At 53.9% G+C, this 17,894-nt stretch overlaps 1 protein-coding gene and 1 long non-coding RNA gene across 4 annotated transcripts in view; one reads left to right on the forward strand and one right to left on the reverse strand.

Annotated features, from left to right (window-relative positions):
• LOC129345182 (uncharacterized) overlaps window positions 1-17,894 on the forward strand; it is a 29,083-nt gene that overhangs the window by 4,870 nt on the left and 6,319 nt on the right. Inside the window, exon 2 of the long non-coding RNA XR_008598461.1 lies at window positions 11,823-12,108. This is a non-coding gene — a long non-coding RNA (uncharacterized LOC129345182). The remainder of the gene's footprint in view (window positions 1-11,822; window positions 12,109-17,894) is intronic.
• Window positions 2,394-17,894, reverse strand: part of UNC13C (unc-13 homolog C) — a 101,208-nt gene continuing 85,707 nt past the window's right edge. For all 3 annotated transcript variants that reach the window (XM_055002180.1, XM_055002178.1, XM_055002179.1), the window contains 9 exons: window positions 15,618-15,706; window positions 15,108-15,248; window positions 13,492-13,615; window positions 11,604-11,660; window positions 11,194-11,274; window positions 8,325-8,472; window positions 5,538-5,630; window positions 4,361-4,520; window positions 2,394-4,030 (listed from right to left, as the gene is read on the reverse strand). In XM_055002180.1, coding sequence (XP_054858155.1) covers window positions 3,745-4,030; window positions 4,361-4,520; window positions 5,538-5,630; window positions 8,325-8,472; window positions 11,194-11,274; window positions 11,604-11,660; window positions 13,492-13,615; window positions 15,108-15,248; window positions 15,618-15,706 — 1,179 coding nt within the window. In that variant the 3' untranslated portion in view covers window positions 2,394-3,744. The remainder of the gene's footprint in view (window positions 4,031-4,360; window positions 4,521-5,537; window positions 5,631-8,324; window positions 8,473-11,193; window positions 11,275-11,603; window positions 11,661-13,491; window positions 13,616-15,107; window positions 15,249-15,617; window positions 15,707-17,894) is intronic.

The following is a 17,894-nucleotide window of genomic DNA, read 5'->3' on the forward strand; positions in this document are numbered from 1 at the left end:
ACCTGCTCACCCGCACTGAAGATCTTTCAGGAGCCCCTTTTCAGGATCCAGCAGTTGCCTGATCACCCCCAAGCAAGCCGGACCAGAAAGTGCTCTGGAAGAGTCCGAGAAGACTGGCACCCCAAGTCGCCAGGGGTGGGGGACGCCTCTCTGGGGCCCGCAGGGCAGGAGGCCTGTCAAGGAGGCCAAAGAGCCGGGCAGGGTGGCCCCCCCCCAACCCATCAGCCTTGGCTTGTCTGTCGTAGGTGTGTTCTGGCTGGTTCCGTGCCGCTTGCAACAAATATCTGGACTCATCCTAGCAAGTCCTCAGGGAGTCCTCACTTCCCACCCGTAAGCATTCTGTCCAGTTCTGCGATCCAAACAAGGGTTCACTTTGCTCCATCGTGAGGGTCCTGCTGTCAGCACACCCTGCTCCCCCTTCCTCACCCAACACTGCTGTTGCTGCCTGGCCTGTTGGGTCAGTAGGAGCTCCACTGCTGCCAGACGGCAACATCCCACCCCCCCGCCCCCGCCCCCCGCACACACCTGCTTGCACCGACAAGAATAGTCACTGGCTGGTTCACTTGGGGACCTGACCTACTTTCTGGGACCTGCCAAGTCCTCATTACTGTCAACTGTATCTCATTGCTAATTGACCTGCAGATTGCAGGATGCGGATCTGCCAGCTGCCAAGAGCTGGTGCTGAGTTTGCAGGTCACACCGGAACTGCTCTGGGGCTTCACCGCCAACCCCGCAGGCTCCGCCGATGTTATTAACTCTGTTATTAACTCCCAAAGGGGCAGATCTTGGGGGAAAGCAAGCACGGAGGCGGCAGCAGCATTTGGGGCAGCCCAATAATAGCCTGGACTGCAAAGTCCGCCTGTCCTTTCCCTTCAAGACTCCATCCGCCTCACTGAGGGACGAAAGGGTCGGTGCTCGGAGCCTGGCTGCCTTTGCTTCCTCGTTTTGGACATTTTCTTTTCTTGTCTTTGCAGGCCAGTTTCAAATGAAAAAAAAAGCACATAATTCCAGAAACTTTCAAATCATGCACTACTGAATGCAAACGTGTCAAAGCCCCCCTCTGCTTTCCTGTCCCCAGTGCATTTATCTGGAACACTCGAGATCCTTCCTATGCAGAGAGCAAGGGGACAGGCATACTGGCTAGAAGAGGTCCGAAAGGGCAAGGGCTAGGGAAGAGTGGGCAACCTGGTCCAAGTGCACTGGCCAACAGAGCCGTCTTCGATAGCAGCTTTACAGCACTGAGATTCAGGCAGAAGCCCAGTCCTTTCTGCTGTTTTCTTATAAAGGACACAGCAGGGCTAGACCTACAAGAGAAGTTGGGAACATGTACGTTTTTTTCTTATTTGTTTGCACAGTCCAAGTTTTCCCTTGAATTTTTTTCAGGTAACTTTGTTAAGTAGTGGTTCCTAGTTAAGTGCAGAAGAGCGTGGTTTCTGCTGCAGGGTTCCCCGCAACGTAATGCACACTCTCTTGGTTACTCCTTCGACACGGTATTCTGGAAAGCAGGAGGGATCAGATATGGGGAACCAAGACTCCAGGTAGGCAGACTGGAGGGCTCTGGGGCAGGCCTTGGACCGGCATCCCGTCGCTGCCAGGGAAAGCCCCCTCCCCCAGTCTCTGGCCCTGCTCTGGCGGCCGCAGTGCCTCCCTGCAGAGTAGGGCCTTTGGGGTGCAGCGCTCGTGTAAGAGACTAGCAGCCCAAAGGCACCCCATCTTTCTCTCCTGGCCCCCTCTGGGGAATGTTTTTCTCAGAGATTCCAGAAGATTTCATACACCCTTGTTGTATATCAACATGAAGTTGGATGTTGCTCTAATTTTATAATTGTATTTATTGTGGCTAGATATATATTTATGTACTTTATTCGTATGAGATATTGGTTTGACTTTGGCATAGCACAGGCACCTGCACTTTAAGGTTATTGAGGGATATATATTTATAAATTCAAAAGCTGTATTCCTCTCGGTGGAGTTGTCTCCTTTAGTTGGCTTCGCACTCTCACCATGGCAGGCAGACTCCAGGCACAAAAGGCCGGCAGCAAGACTTTTGCCAGGCCCCAAAGGGAGTGTGTGTCTTCCCAAGGCTGCTGCATGAGGAGTTGAGAACACAACTTCCCCGCTAGAGGTGTTTCTTGACTGTCCCCAGCCCTGACAAAACGGCACAGAGCCGCAAGGGAACCGGAAGCTGGCTTTGTACACGGCCAGCCAGCCCCCCTTCGGCATGCCTAGAGCCCACAGGGTGCCCGGCTGGCAGGCGCAGAGAGCAGCCACTGGAGGCCGTGCCAAGCCTGCCTTCCCAAGCCACCCGCTGGCCTTTGCGACGGTGCTGGAGAGCCATCAGAGCCCTTCTGCGTGGAGGCTGTGCACACCCCCATCACATCAAGGAGACAACAGGAAACAGTTTCTTGTTTTATTTTACAACTTTTCACGAAATATATTTACAGCACATGGATTTTGCCTCAGTGCAGGACACAGTCATGTTGCATAAGTAGAAACCTTTGAACTTGTATGAAAATCAAAGTAAGAAAGAAAGCACATCGCTGAGATTTCCGCTAAGTATGTAAAGAAAACATTTGTAACGGTCAGCGTGAGAACTGTTAACAGCAATACTGCTCTTCCCAGCAGGTCTGTCAGCAGAAGCCACCCACCAGCATTCGCCGCCTCACTCAGTTCCGTCTTAGACAACACAACTCTGCAATGTTCACAACCCCTGTGAGGCACCCCTTTGAAAACGGCCCTCTCCCCACTCTCCCAGAACGAGCGCAGCAGCAGCGTGGGCCTATGCTGCCGCCTGCGTGTCCGCCCCCAGCGCACCCCTCCACACTTGCTCCGAAGCCCGGACCCCCTCCTGAAGCACCTCCCGTCCATCCACACCAAGGAAGGGGCGAGGAGGCCGCTGGCCTGGAGCCCTGCGCTGAGCCAGGCAGACGCCTCTCTTCCGCCTGGGATCTGCAGCACATCACTGGACTGGGGTGACGGGACTGTGTCATTACCTTGGCAGTTCGGGAGGACGAAGGTATTTCAAGGTATCAAACGTCAGTAACAAACATGGTTAAGCACAGCGTCTTGAGGCCATGCTGGAACGGCATTTCTTCACAGTGATATAGATGAAAGGTTGGAAAAAACGTCAGCATAAAACATTTCCACCTTTTCTTTAAAAGAGTATGCAAAAATTATTTCTTTATATCAGCAATTATAAAATTACAAACTCTTTCTTGAAGTAACTGCATCTATAAGTTATGATAGAAAAAGGTATCGGGAGGAGGGAGGCTTAGAACGGAGCTTGCATAAAATGGAAACCGACAATCAGGCCAATCTGGAGGGGGGTGGGGTGGGGGGGAGACAACTCGGCTAAGACGACGCGGAAGAGGCAGCACCGTCGTTCCGTGGACACAGCAAATGACTCAACCCAAAAAACTGACACGTTATTAGGAAACCTCCTCAGCAGGGGAATTCTTGTGAGACAAAAATCAACATTTCAAAATATGCCATTGATAATTTTGCTCTTAACTGTAGTTTTGGCACTTCACTGAATCAGTTACTTCTTTCCAGAGACCAAAATACGTATAAAAGATATTACAGCTCTTTGACATACCTTGCAAATATAGTATTTAGGTTCTGCAAACACGGAAACACAGTTAGTTAAACATTCCCACAGAGCTGCACACACACATGCATGATTCAGACGTCAATAACACTGGGTCAAGGACCTTGGCGCTGACATTTCGCATTTACTTGGGAGGAGCTTCAGGCAGTTTCCTCAACAGAACGTGTTTCGGATTTGAGTCGGACAAACTCTTTTGCCACTTCATCGTTGGTTCTCTGAGAAAGAATCCGCAGGATCGTCAGACCAGTCCCGTCCAGGCAGATGCTTCGCAGCAGCGGGTACCAGGCAGCGCCGCCCCCCCTCTCTGCTATGCTTCGTAGCTGGATGACGGCCATGCCGATGACGCGATCTTCCCGGGCAAAGCAGTAATCCTTCACAGAGAGGTGGAGCTCATAGGCCGCCATCCTTTCCTCCTGACTCAGGAGGCTGGGGAGAGAGAGAGCGGACAGACAACACTGAGCAACAGCGCGAGCAGGTTCCAGCTCAGACTGCTTGGCTACCAGCTACTCAGAGGTCTTTCCAGGGCTCGCTAACCAGCCGATCTCACTACATGCAAGCGGCCACTCCTCCTGCAATCTGCCTTAGGCTTACGTGAGTCACCGCAAGGCATGCAGTGGCACTACTGGAGGATTATGCCTTGAATCAGAGGGGTCACTGGATTTGCTTTGCTTTGAGCAAACTCAGGCACTACAACGAGAACTTCTGTTGTGTCTAGAGACCCCGGCATCAAAGGAAGGACAGCCAAACTCCACTTACAACTGGAAGGTCTCATTGTACTTCGGTGACCAGGTGTTGCTCTTCGTCTTCGTGCCGTGTTTCCTCCTCTTGTCGCTGAGGCTGGGACCCAGGATGCAGACCTCCACAAAGGGCCGGAACATGGCGCTTGTCTGCCAGCTGAGGTTATTGATTGCAACAACTAAAACGACACAACAGAGGGGGTGAGGCCAGAGCTCACTGGCAGAGCGCCTGCATGGCATGCAGAAGGCCCCTAGTTCAACCCCCGTGGCAGCTCCAGGTCAAAGACCCCGGTCGCCTAAGTTCCCAGAGAGCCGCTGCCAGGCAAAGTGGACAAGGCTGACCTTGGAAGCCCAGGCTCCAGCCTGGCAGAAGGCAACTGCAGCTGGTCAGCACACAAGGTGCTCTAGGCAGCCTTAATGCCCCAAACCCCGTTCTTGAGGCAAAGCAGTGATTATCTGGCACCAAAAGAAGCCCAGCACTGTTTTTTTCTTCAAAAGGATCTGCTGTCGACTAAGTGGAGCAGGGGGAAGAGACGAGCTGGGAGGTTCCAGCACTCTCTGGGCAGGGTTTCCGGGTCTACCTCAACACAGGAGTTTGGGAGGGGGCAGCTGGCAGCAAGCGAGGTCCCCGGTCCCCTCCCCGGCACCTCGACCTTGTAAGATTTTAAGCAGCAGATGTTGGGGGAGACCCTCTATCTGCACAGGCCCTGGAGGAGACCAGGAGTGGTGGCCTGGCTGGGTCTAAGGCACCTTTCTGTCTTCAGAAGCAGAAGGGCAGCCGAGAACAGGAGCAGCCAATGGCAAAAGGGGGGAGGGAAGGATACAGACAATCCTTGGAGGGCCGAGGTGGAAAAATCGACCACCCCCCTATTTAGCAGGGGTCCTGTAGGGCATGCTCCCGCATGAGCCCTGTTGAAATGAACCCTGCCTTGCAACCAGGCCAGCCTCCTTTCGAAGACTTCCACTTGATTCTTAGTGCAGAAGAGCTGCAGCAGCAGCATGTGCACCAGAAGTGGCCCACCCTCACCTGCACCCGCTGACCACTCACGGCTACCTTGTGTGTCCAGCTTGGGACGCGAGATCTGCGCCTGCCATTTTAAACACAGTTTCCAGCTTTGCTGAAGGGCCCGCATGCTACCCGGCTTGCACACAGTATTTGTGACCGAACGGTTGTGCTGACCTTTCCTCTCACTGACCTTTGACGGTGACTTTATGTTCTCCAGTGCCAGGATGTGTGGTGAGGTCCACCTGAACAGAGATCTCCCCTACTGTACTGTTGGTCACCTGACCTGCAAAGGAAGGCAGGCTTTAGTGCCTTGACACAGCAGACCAAAGGCGGGCGCCCTCCTTCCTGGCATGGCTGTGCAAGGATGTCTGTGATTCGGGGCTTCTCCATCATTCTTACCCCCTCCGTCCCAGTGCACGTGGAATGGCTTTTGTCGTTTAAAAAGACACCTTTTTTCTTAACATTTCTTAACATAAAGCTCTTACACATCCAGCAATCAGTTACAACAAAACTCAGCATCGTCCTTCAAACCAATTACCCGGGTGGAATTCAAATAAGCAGTAACAACCAACCAGGGGAGAGTGCCAGCACGGAAGAGCATCTCCCATTTAAAGAGGGGGCTGTCCCCGAAAGGCCACTGCCTAGCATCGCAAAAGGGACAGGGCCAAGCAAAGGGGGAAGCGCTCACTGCTGGAAAGGCCCTGCCTCTGGCCAGTGCCTGCTCCTCCTCCCAAGGCAGGGGACCGGAGGCTGGCTGTGCCATGCAGCATCAGCTGCCCGACTGGCACAGAGCGGAGCTCACTTGCAGAGCTCAACAGCCTCCGGCTCCTCAAGCCACAGGGGATGCAGCGACGTCTCCACAAGGACCTTTATTTAGTGCCCCGAAGCACTGCTGGGAAAGAGGCAGCACTGCGTTTTGCACAGCAGGGTGCCTGCTTCTTTTTCCGGGGGGGGGGGGCGGGGGGGCGGAGATTACTTCTGGCTTCCCTGTTGTATTCCGGGGTGTTTGCTGATGGTCTGAACTCCTATTCTTTTGCTGAAATGGAGTCCTGAGCACCTCTTGGTCAGGCTGCATAGTCCCTAAAGATTTCCGGCCACTGAAAGAGAGTTGCTGAAAGACTCTTGGATATAATCAAAACATCCAGCCAAGCACAGCAAAACAAATTAAAATTGTACAGCAGGGGCTGCCGGTGGGTTGTGCCCCCACAGCTCCTCTCCAGTAAGACGTGCCAAACAGCAGGGCACACATCTGAACACAATACTGATCGAAGGAATTGATGCTCCTTCTCACAGAGAGAAGCGGTAACTCCTGTAGGGAGTTTGCGAGTGTGCACCAGGACGGCAGTGAGAGAGGGTACAGCAACAATCAGTGTGACATTCTCAGTATTTCCGGGTGTGAAAAACCTTTCCCAGCATCTGTGGTTGGAGATCCTTTGAATCCAAGATGCTACTAGGGAGTATATTTTGCCACATGTTGAAGAGGTTCTATGGCAGCCTTCTGAGAAGGAAGGCCAAACAGCCGGAGTACAAAAGCCCTGGAGACTACAAGGTTAACTGTGCCTTTCCAAAGACCAATGCCACAAGAGCAACATAAGAAGAGAGAATGAAAGTGTGATCACGAGAGTCCAAACCCAATAGGCTTTTTGCATTCTTTAGATTATGGTCTTTTTTAAAAAAAGCATCATTCTCCTTTTGCTACCCTAATTTTGGGCTGTGGTCCAAAACCTGAGCCCAAACCCTGCAAAGGCAGGGCCGTTCTGGGGGCCTGCCATGCTTCAGCACAGCTGCGTGAGATTCATCGCACAGTCGTGGGAGAGTCTTAATCTGCTTTGCAGAAGCACTATGATTAAATAGGAGGAACACCGGAGACCTTTTCAATTATTCCCCCAGTTGTATACAAACACAAAGTAATTGGAAAATTAAAACTTTATCCAGGCCTACAAACTAAGTGGATTAACACTGCAGCAGTTCTCAGCAAAACAGCCCTTACGGAGGAAGGGGATACCCCGGAGGGCCAAAGGACTATGAAATACTTCAGCCCACAAAGAGACTTTAACGGGTTTGGTGGCTCCAGCAAGAGACTGGAGCAAGATTTACTGATAAGGAAACGCTGAAATCCTCCAATGGATCGATAAGAACCGAATTTTGACTGTCTTCTGCCCAGTATCTCTAACCACAGCCATCGAGATCTTAAAGTAGGAACTGTCGTTTCCAATTTCACTCAGTCCACAAATGGTCAAGATGAATCAGTATGTTGCACAGGGAGGAACAGTGTGCCTCTGTTCCATCTCACATGCTCTGTTAAGAGGCACGCATGTTTTTCTGCTAAAACTCTGTAATTAGCACTCTTCCCATCTCACCTCTCCGATAGGCAAGAGAGTCAATCCTAGATTAGTGAACACAGACTTTGGCAAAAAAACCAGGCACCTGTGTGTGTTTGTGTGTGTGAGGGGGGTGCAGATCACCACTATTAATTTGCCACAATAATCTTGTGGTCCTTTGAAAAGGCACCTGTACTGCCTGGATGACGGAGGTCTTACCTGTCCCTCTGCTGCTTCCCTGAAGCCCAGGAGGGAGGGATCTGAGGGGGAGGCAATAAGGACCAAGGAGCTTCCCAGGCCTGGGGGGGGGGGGGCGGGGGGCAAAATCTTTCTGCCAGTAGTTGCAACAGTGGCCTTTGAAGGAAACTGGCATGCAGAAAACTGGCTCAAGTGGCAAGACCACCAGGTCTTTGCTGGTTTCCCCCGTTTTTCTTTCACTGGGCTGAGGATTCGGCATAATGCTCCAGCATCTAGAACAGGAACTTGCTAGAACAGAAAGAGCTTTCTTCAAGCTGCAAAGTGCCAGGAGTTCTTCCTGTTAAGAAACGGCCACCCATGCAGGCCACGTGGTGGATGAGGCTCTTTCCTCCCACAGAGTTCCTCTCACTCACCCTTGAGGAAGAAGCATCCTTTTTTCCAGATGCCAAGTCACTTACTTTGAGATGTCTGGGTATCAATGAATTTCTTTATCAGGATGTCTGTTGTTTGAGTGTAAAGGTTGAGTGCATATTTTAAAGACTGCAAGTCTGGACTCTTCTCCAAAAAGGTCTTCTTCAGCCCACTTCCCCCAGCATGGAAGTATTGCTAAAAGGAAAAGCAAAGAGATGAAAGAAGAACTTTCCCAGATTTTTCCCTTGGAGCCGGAAAGGCCTACCACCCCCATCAGCAGAGGATGGGACAGAGGATCTGTTCTCACTCCAGCCTAGAAACGCACCCCCCCCTCCCCCGGAAACATCCCCAAGATGCTGGGAAGCGCTGCTAAACCCTCTCTGTTAAACTGTTGCATGAACAGCTACATGGCAAGCAAGGACGCCACTCCTGCCTCAAGAACTAACTGACTGAGGATAATTTACCAATCTTCCCTATCTTTATCCCACTCTCCTCTTACGGAGCTGGACACGCTTCGGACGCTGAAGCTGGGTCACACAGGAATTTACCGCACAGGAATTGCAAGCTGTGTTCAGGGTTCATTTGAGAACAGCACAACAATCAACAAAAGCAGCAGGGTTAGGGGTCTGTCACCTGCACGGAAAATTCAGCAGTGTTTTAGCCACCCACCTCCACCTTTCCAACCCCACGCTGGGAGAGCGGTGTTGAAACTCAGTTCTGAGAAGCATGGAGGCCTGATTCAAATCAGAGCCGTGGAGGAAGAGGCTTAACACCCACAGCCCCCACTCACACACGGAGCTCCCAGGAACTCTGGTTTGTCCTGCTGGGGAAACTTGGGAGTGCTGATGGGTGATGCCCCCGTTTTCTCCATGGGACAGGTTGGAGCAAAAGGCCCAGGGGAGGATCGAAGCCCTCTCTCCAGCATTCCACGGCCCTGACACGTCCAGCCCCCCCTGGCCCCTGAGAATCAAGTCTTGGAAATCCCCGGGAGACGCTCCATACATGGCCACGGGCCCAGAGAGAACATGACATGTAGTCAGGCCCAGTCTGTCTGGGAAAACAGCAGCTTGATCCAGGTTAGAGGCCAGCGGCGCTTGACAGCAGGGGAGAGGTGCTGTGCCAGCCCCACCCATCCTGGTCGCTAGCAGGTACCAAAGGGCCCTCAAGCAGCTGGGAGCCTCTGCTGTGCTCCTTGCTCCTTAGCCCAAGAAAAGGGGCTTGTTGCCAGTCATAAAGGCCCCCATAGTAGTTCAGCCATGGCAGAGAGGCCTAAGAGAGTGACAGAATTTACTTCCCTTCACAGTTTGGAGGAAAGCAGACGGCATCCGAATACACTGCCAGGCACTCGCCCATGTGGAAAAGGAGCACGGTCCCTGACAAAAACTTGCTCGGGCTGGCGGGCTGCATCCTGACCTGGGGTCCCCTTTGGGAACAACCGGAAACACTTGGCCCGTGGGGGAGGAAAGTGCCCAAAGGCCCCGTGGCCCAAAGAGGGGGCAGCCAGAAGCCTCTTCCACAGGAGAAGCAGAGGCATGCCTCGTGGAGGAGCACGGCTGCTCTCTTAACCAGTATGGCAACAAACTCTGCTGGCATCCTTCATCTGAAGAATGTCTTTTCGACCTCGTAACACCAGCATTCTTACCATAAAGGCAGCAATACCAGAGATCATGTCCAACCTTGGGTAGAATATCTGGCGTGGAAGTACAAAGGATGCCCCTTTCCACACCACAAGAGCCACTGTGACGGAGCAAGACAGACTTTTCTTCAAGGGAAAATGAGGTTTCTAATGGTTGCTGTGGCACTGCTGTTGCCCTTACACAATGGCTTTTCTGAAATAATTACACTGAAGTTGCAGCGGAGATTACCTGAGCCAGTTGGGCTCTCAGCCACCTGGCTGCCAAATACAAAAGGTTTCTGACCGAGTAACTTTGATAGACGGAAGCGCAGAGGCGGCAGAACATTAGAGGGGGCACCAGAGAGGTGGATCCCAAGGCTGGTCATCCAAGAACCGCAGGGCTCCTTATCACTCTCGTGTGTCCACCTGGATATGCTCGAGGTCAGGGGAGTTAAGAGAGACTCAGGAGCAAAACGTCCCCCACATCCTTGCCAAGTTTGGGTGTGAGACAGGCACTGGAAGATGCCGGGCACAGGGAAATGGATGTGCAGAGAGGCAGAGAATGACTGGGGGCTTGCTTTGGAAAAACAGAAATAAGCATTTGCTTTGGTATCTGGCATTTGAGTTATAATAACAACTGTGTGCTTATATACAGTTCTTCTCATGCCCACTCAAGAGTGGTGAACAAAGTCAGTGTCATTATTATCCCCACAGTACAGCTCAGGAGCTGGGCTGAGAGGAGGGGCTGACCCAAGGCCACCTGCTGAGCTCACAGCAGGAGTGGGAGCAGATCCAGCAGAGTGCTGATTCACAGCCCAACCACGTAACCACTACGCTACAGCAGGACTTCCCCTGAAATTTCCACGTGTGCAGAAGGGGAGGCAATTCTCACCAATTCCCCCCTCTCATAGCAGACCTGGACACCACCACCCCGCCATCTAATCCTGGAAGTCCTGCAGCCCCAGAAGCAGCATTTCAGGGGCGGGGGGGGGCAGCCTTTGGGGGATAGAAGCCCTTCCATCAGAGGAAATTTTAGGCAGGATACAAGTTTTCATACCACTTGGGCAGCTTTAAACATGTCCCCTTCCCCAAATGTACAGCAGGGCTGTGGGCCTGGCTATATCTTTAAGATAAGCAGCCACCAGTATTCGGAGCATGTTTTCTAGAGCCACGAGTGAAAGAGAGATCTGTTCAGGCAAGCCCAGGGGACGCAGGAGCCCCCAAGCTCAATCCCCAAGGAGTACGAATCCATGAGGGAACCGACTCAGGCTCACTGGACAAATCCCTTCATTCAGGCATACCTTAATGGTGGCCAGCACCACATCCATAACAGCACACTGCCTGAGGGTCAGGCTCTTGGCTTCTTCTCGAATGACGTGGTCCTGGAAAAGAAGGCACAATCTGGGCACCCCAGAGAGAGAGGCTGCACAACCAACAGCCAAACCAGCGAGGGGACAGCCTGGCACGAGAGGCTGCTGGCAGCCCCCCCCCCCCGCCCCCGCCCCCGCAGCACCTCAGTGCTCTCGGGGCCCCAGAACAGCAGTGGAGGCAGCTCCGCTCTCCCTAGGCGGGGAGACCCAGCCCTAGCCAAAGGTCACTGCCAACACGGACAATGGTTTCAGCAGGACACCCTGCGGCCTGGTTCTGTCAAACATCTCTTGGCCCTGAGGGAGCCACCGCCACGCCCTGCAGAGCATAGAGATGCACCTACCTTCAGTTTCGATAACTGTCCCAAGTCTTTGGCTGCACTGAAAATCATCTGGGGGCCCTGCAAACGGAAGCCAGACATGAGACTGACCAGGAATGTCCTCTGCTGCTTCGTTACACTCTGTCACACCGTAGACAGTTGCCCTGTGTTCCAGTTCTGTAATCCTAGTCCTACTGCACTGTTTGGCAGAGGCCCTCACTCTGCGACTGACTCGCTTTTCAGACTCTGAAACCTGCCATGAGCCTCGGTGAGCAAGGGGCGAGCTACAACTGGAGCTCACCATCAGCATCACCCTCGTCCCAAGCCAGGGTTGGAAGGCCCAGAGAGACACAGCAATCCCGCTCCACTCAGTGCCTGGATGGAAGACTACCTGGCCACGGCAGGAGGGCAAGGCATGACAGCAGCTGCCCCGGCACGTGGCTGACAGCTGCCCATCTGGAGGGAGACCGCTGCTCCTCCCACAGAATGGAAGGAGGAAGTGGGGGGCAGCTGAAAATCCCACAGTAAGGTGAGCAGAGAGTGGGAGGTGGTGGGGGGAGGGGGGGCAGAATGCGGGCTCTCCCCCCAGGCCTCTTTCTGCCTCTGCCAGGCTGCCCACCTCTTCCCTGTCCCACCTCCCTCCACCTGGTAGGAAGCGGCCAGAGGCCACCCTCCTTTCCTCACCCCAGCCCGCCCCCTTTCAGCTTCCCCACTTCTTTCTTTCTTTCTTTCTTTCTTTCTTTCTTTCTTTCTTTCTTTCTTTCTTTCTTTTTCTTTCTTTCTTTCCAAGCAACAAAATCACATTGCCTTGTTCTGCCCTCCAAGAAAACCCTTTTCCCTTCTATGCAGGAAGCGCAAAGGCAGGCCTCTAATGGCCATAACCAGGTGGACAGGGCACTCTGTGTGAGCTGCACGTGTGTCCCTGTGGGCAGTGCGATGTCTGGTTAGGCCCTGAGACTGGAGCAGTGGGCCCAAGGGGCTAGGGCATGGAAGGGCAAGTGGCTAGCTAAGGGTGCGAGTCCCACAAGCCACTGCGAGCCCCACAAGCAGCAGCACTGGGAGCGAATGGAAGCTGCCCCTGAGCTCCCTTAGCAAGGTCATGCTCCCCGTGGCTCTGGCTTCCGTCACCAGTCCCACGTCAGGAAGAGGAAGGGTACGAGAGGTCCATAAGGTCTGACCCCAACACCCCCCAACAGCTGGACTCAGAGGTAAGCAAAGGGAAGGCGCTCCGGAACCAGAGGGGAAAGGCAAGAGGAGCGCTTGTGCCCTTGCCGGAGGCACAGCAGTATCAACACTCTGGCTGGAGGGCGTGCGGGGCCGGGGGGGAGGGATCAGGAGACCTTTTTAATGGAGCCTTAGTGGTGGAATGCCACACTCAGAAAGGAATCCGGGGATGGCTGTGCTGCACTTCCAAACGCCTACGCTCAGGGCACACACAATTCCCAAAGTCCACAAGCACCCCCCGCCCCCCCAATGATGAGTTGGGAATCTGTGATCCCCAGCTGGGAACTCCATTCATTCCTTCATTCCCAGGTGCGTGGGGGGCCACCCTTGGAGCAGGACTACGGCGCAAGGGAAGAAAGGGCTTAAGGTTACCCCCCCGCCCCGCTCCCCCCAGCCACCATTGTTTTCTGAACCAGAAACGACACTTTGCCCGCTCGGGAAACTGACGTGTACTGATGGGGAACACCTAAATGTCCCCTTTGGGGCAAATTATGGCTCCCTGGTGCCATTTCAGGCAGGGCAGTTAATCCCCTTCTCCCAGTGCAGCGCAGTACCCACTTGAATTGGGCCCACACATGGCTGGGAATCAGGTGCCCATCTGATCGAAAGTCCGGGTGGCAGCCACACGGGCACTGTAATATGTGAAAGGACCCCCGATGGCCGGTGGGCAAGGGGAAGAGAGACTTACAGTTTGGTCTGTCAGTGGGGGGAGCACAATCTGTGCCTCTATTTTGTTCAGGACTTGCTTCCAGAGTTCCTTTAACACCCGCTTCAGAACAGTCTTCTCACAGATTTTGGCTGAGAGGCTTAAGCTGGAAGACACAAAGCAGAGACCCATCTCTAAATTGAGACGCATTCTGGTCAGCTCAGACCTGCGGCCGTTTCAAGGGCGGGGCCTCTTTCAGAAGCGAATGAAAGACAGGTCTGGGGTAAACTGTCTGCTGCAGAATGTGACATCCTGCTCCACCCAATCATCCAAGCAGGGCTGCCCTGTTTGCATCTGTATTGGGGAATGCGTAGCATAGGCAGGCTGGAGGCGTCTCTGTGGGGGAATGAGAACGGGTCAAGGTATGGAGGAGAGCTGACAGGTTCTTCCTGGGGCCTCGGTCACACCCACCAGAGGGCAGCAAGGTCAGACACAGATGCCTCGCCTGCCCCGGGTGCATGCATGCGGACAGGGGGCAAAAGAGCTGGCACCTTTCGATCCTTACACGTTACGCACAGCGTTCTCACTCACTCTCCTCCTCCTCCCGCTGCAGGGTCCCAAACGACAGACAAATTATCTCCTCCACAAGCACCACCAGGGCTCAGCTCATGGACAACTGGCATGCCTTTGAGGGGGCTCTTGAACTGGTGAGGACCGCGAAGTGAATGACTGCGTAGCATGTGGGGAGGCCTCACTGCCTCCGATATGGACCTGTGGGTTCTGTCCTATTAGATACCAGAGCTATTCCCCTGTCCCCCGGACGGGACACAAACACGGCATGCAAAAAACCAAAATGCTGCGCTCTCCTGCTGGTTGCTTCCCCACACAGAGGTGTGGCCGGAAAGCCACTAGGTACGTTCCTGGCCGGCTTTGGACTCTGGGCTACTCAGCTGCTAGAAGCAGCCGCTGCTGCTGCCAAAGGACACGACAGGAAAGGACCCTGTCCACACTGAACTATAGGGCCAAACAAGAGAGGCATCTGCAGTCCAGGGCTCATTCAAGTAAGTTCCAAAGGAGTTTCAAGAGAAGAATGACAGCTGCGATCATGCCTCTTCCTGGGTCTTCGAGGGTGTAGCCCCATAAACAAATCTGGCAATCTTCCCCATAATTTCCTCATGCAGAGGACTCACAGAGACCTCTCCAACAAGCAAGCCAACTGCAGACACACACACACACACACGCACGGGGAAACCGAAGTGAGAGCTGCTGTGATCGTGGCACTTGTGGCAGGCTGCAGATGTACCCCGGCATTTGGTGCATCTCCTGGGACACCCAAGGAACTTGCAGGGCACAGAGGCTGGAGGATGAGCTGGGTCCTCCTGGAAGCCCCATTCCTACGGCAACGTGTGTGCGTGCGTGTGTGTGTGCGCGCGATTCTGCCAGCCCGCCTGATGCGTCTCTGGAAGGATCCTTCATCAATGGGCATCAATGAGTGCTTTGGAAGTTGCTCCGCAAATCCTTGGGCCTGGCGTTTATCGTCCAGGATCTCTAGAGGCCGCGAGCTCAGCAAGGGCATCTCCCTCAGGAGGCTTCACCGCCCCAAACCACCCGCCTCTGTGCGCTTGGGGTGGGACTCCCAGCCCGTCCACACTGCTTACGTTTTGTCGAGGAAATCCATCAGTGGGCGCAGTACCATCTCTGCCTCCATAGCACTGTTGCTCTGGGCAGCTCCACTGCCTCGCATTTGATTCAGCTCCACGCTCATCTGCTTCACACAGTCCTCGATAACAGGCTGGAAACTAAAAGAGTGGATGAGGGGGAAAAGGTGCCATTTTGCCCTGGGCTAAGGACACACAATGGCGGCCTCCTGCAGGGTGACACACACACACACACACACACACACCCAGCCCTCTGAGCCTCTTACTCCTTCCCTGCGGCCCAATTTGGGCAGATCCAGCCTTTGGCCTGACACAGAGAGCGCGTCTCTCGCCGTGCAGCGTTCTGCAAGGGGCATTCTAACTTGGAAAGCCTTCCTGTGCCCAGCAATGTCCAGCACTCCCTCCTCAGCCACGGTGATGGCCAGGCTAGGAAGGGCTCAACTGCTTCAGGGATCAGCAGGGGAGGGAGTGTGAGGAGTCATGGACTGTGGGGCGTGGTGAGCTTCTTACCTGGCTCCAAACGTCACGCTGAGCTCATCCAGCACGCTGCTGAGCTTGACCTGGAGCTCCTTCAGGGCAGTGCTTGCCTCTGGGTCCAGCTGGAAAGGGACACAGGAGGTCAGGGTTCCCTTGGGGTCTGCACCGTTAGCGGGAAGGGAAACGCAGCCCTGGACGGGGCAACATTAATGGAAAACAGCAGTGGAAACACCCGGGCCAGCCCAAGGCATTTAGTGCTGCCAGCAGAACACCCAAATGGCATCCAAATGAACCTGGAGCCCGGAAGTTCGGCCCGGAAGTTCTTTTGTGCAAGCCCCACTGGGATGGAGGCGAACTGGGCCTGCACAGGAGAGCTTTCTAATGGATCGTGCCCCTTGGGAGATCAGACTGGACTGTCCCAAATGGTGCCCCAAGCCAGCCTTCAAGACAGACTCTAGACTGAGCTGAGCAAAGCCAAGGGCCAGTGAGCCTTGCGCAGCTGGGACAGGCCACTCCTGTGGGCTACAGAGCTCAATTAAGGGGCCAGTCAAGTAGAAAATGGCAAGTCAGACCAGGCTCCCCTGGCAAGAAGCCAACTGGCAACTCATTTTCCTTGGACCTCACACACGCTTTTCTTCTGGCACTCTCCATTTTGATGGGAAGGGGTTTCCACGCCGTTTTGCATTAGTGTAGACAAAAGCAGAGCATCTAGCAGTGAGGAGACTCTCTGGGCCATGCTGTTTCCAGAGGCAGCAGGAGATGCAGGAGGGGAAGCAGCTTATCATTTCCAGCTATGTCTGAAGACCCTGACCCAAGAACAGGCTGGGGTGGCCAGGCATGCCCCCCTCACTGAGATCCATGGGACCAAAGTGGGCCTGGCCCTCTCCGGTACACACGCTTTGATGCAAGACAAACTGTGGTGCCCTGGTGGCCAAGGAGGGTGCAGACGGAGCCAGGGTGCTCCCTACGGGGATCCATGCACAAGCACTGATACTGTCTTGGCAGCCAGCCCAGCAACCATCTGAGCTGGGGGGACGGAGTCTTGGTAAATTCCTCTTCTTATGTCCCCTTCAGCCTTGGACGTATTCTCTTCTCTTTTCAGACCTGCAGGCATTAGCACCCATTAGTACCATGCCCTGTCGGCCAGCCCTCCAGAACAGCTGCGTGGCCACCCTGGGAAACAGGCTGCTGGTCTAGATGGGCTCCACCTGTTCCGATCCAGCAGGGCTCTGCTTATGTTCTTACTGGGGAAATATCTGCAAGCGCAACTGAAAAAATACAGAAAGAACTCCCTGACTGCAAACACTGCATGACCTTTGGTCATGGGGAAATCCCTGCTGAGGAGGCTGGAAGTTGAGTGGGTAAGGTTAGGTGGGCTGGCCTTAGCCCCTAGACTCGGGGCCTCCTCCCTGGTTCTTTCCAGTCATAGAGGCCAATGTGTGTGTCTGGGGGGGGGGGGGAGAGGGTCCATCACTGGACAGGAAGCTGCCTAGTTCTTGGGAAGGAGAGGGACATTCTAAGTAAGACTGAAACAGCCTTCCTTTCCCTAGGCAGCAAGCCACCCTCCCTACCCTGTGGATACCTCTCTGGAAGTGGGAGGTTCAATAATAAGGAATGGAGAAAGGATTTGTGCTGCGCAGGTTGGCCACAGGGTGACCTGCCTCAGGAGTCACGGCGCATGCTAGGACCAGTGGAACTGGGAAAAGTCACTGTGCAGTGCTAGAAGGAAAATGTAGGTTACGAGGCTGGAGGCTCCAGTCCAGGACCTCCACAGCAAGTTTTCAGAAATGCAATGAATTCCCGGGCCAGGTAGAGAGGGGATGAGGGAGCGGCATCAGAGAGAGGGTTTCCTGAGGAGCACTTTGGGCCAGTCCAACCCCCTACTAAAGAGAGAGGCTCAGCTCAGACCAGACTTTTAAAGGAGTAGGATCATCCACTTTGCAACACCTCCTTCCTAGGGGACAGTTAGGAAAACCTGGTATGGTCACCTAAATGGGGTCAAGACAGGTCGTAACAGCAAGTATTCACAAGCTGTTTAAGGAAACCAAAAGAACAAAGAGTAAATTTGTGTATGGAAAGGAGACCTGGAGAAGGAATCTGGAGAGAGCAATGATGCGTTAAGCCCAGCAGAATGTGAGCCAGGGAAGTGGATTTGGAAAAGGCTCACATCACGACCAAGGAGTGATGGGGGAAAGCTGACAAATGTACAGCTCTTTAGATTTTAAAAGGGACAATCTGGGTGTGTGAGGGGGATATAATCAAGGTTTATAAAATATGGAGAAAGTGGACAGAGGACCTCTTCCTTAAACC

This window comes from Eublepharis macularius, chromosome 18 (genome assembly GCF_028583425.1).
Source record: "Eublepharis macularius isolate TG4126 chromosome 18, MPM_Emac_v1.0, whole genome shotgun sequence".
NCBI classification, from domain to species: Eukaryota; Metazoa; Chordata; class Lepidosauria; order Squamata; family Eublepharidae; genus Eublepharis; species Eublepharis macularius.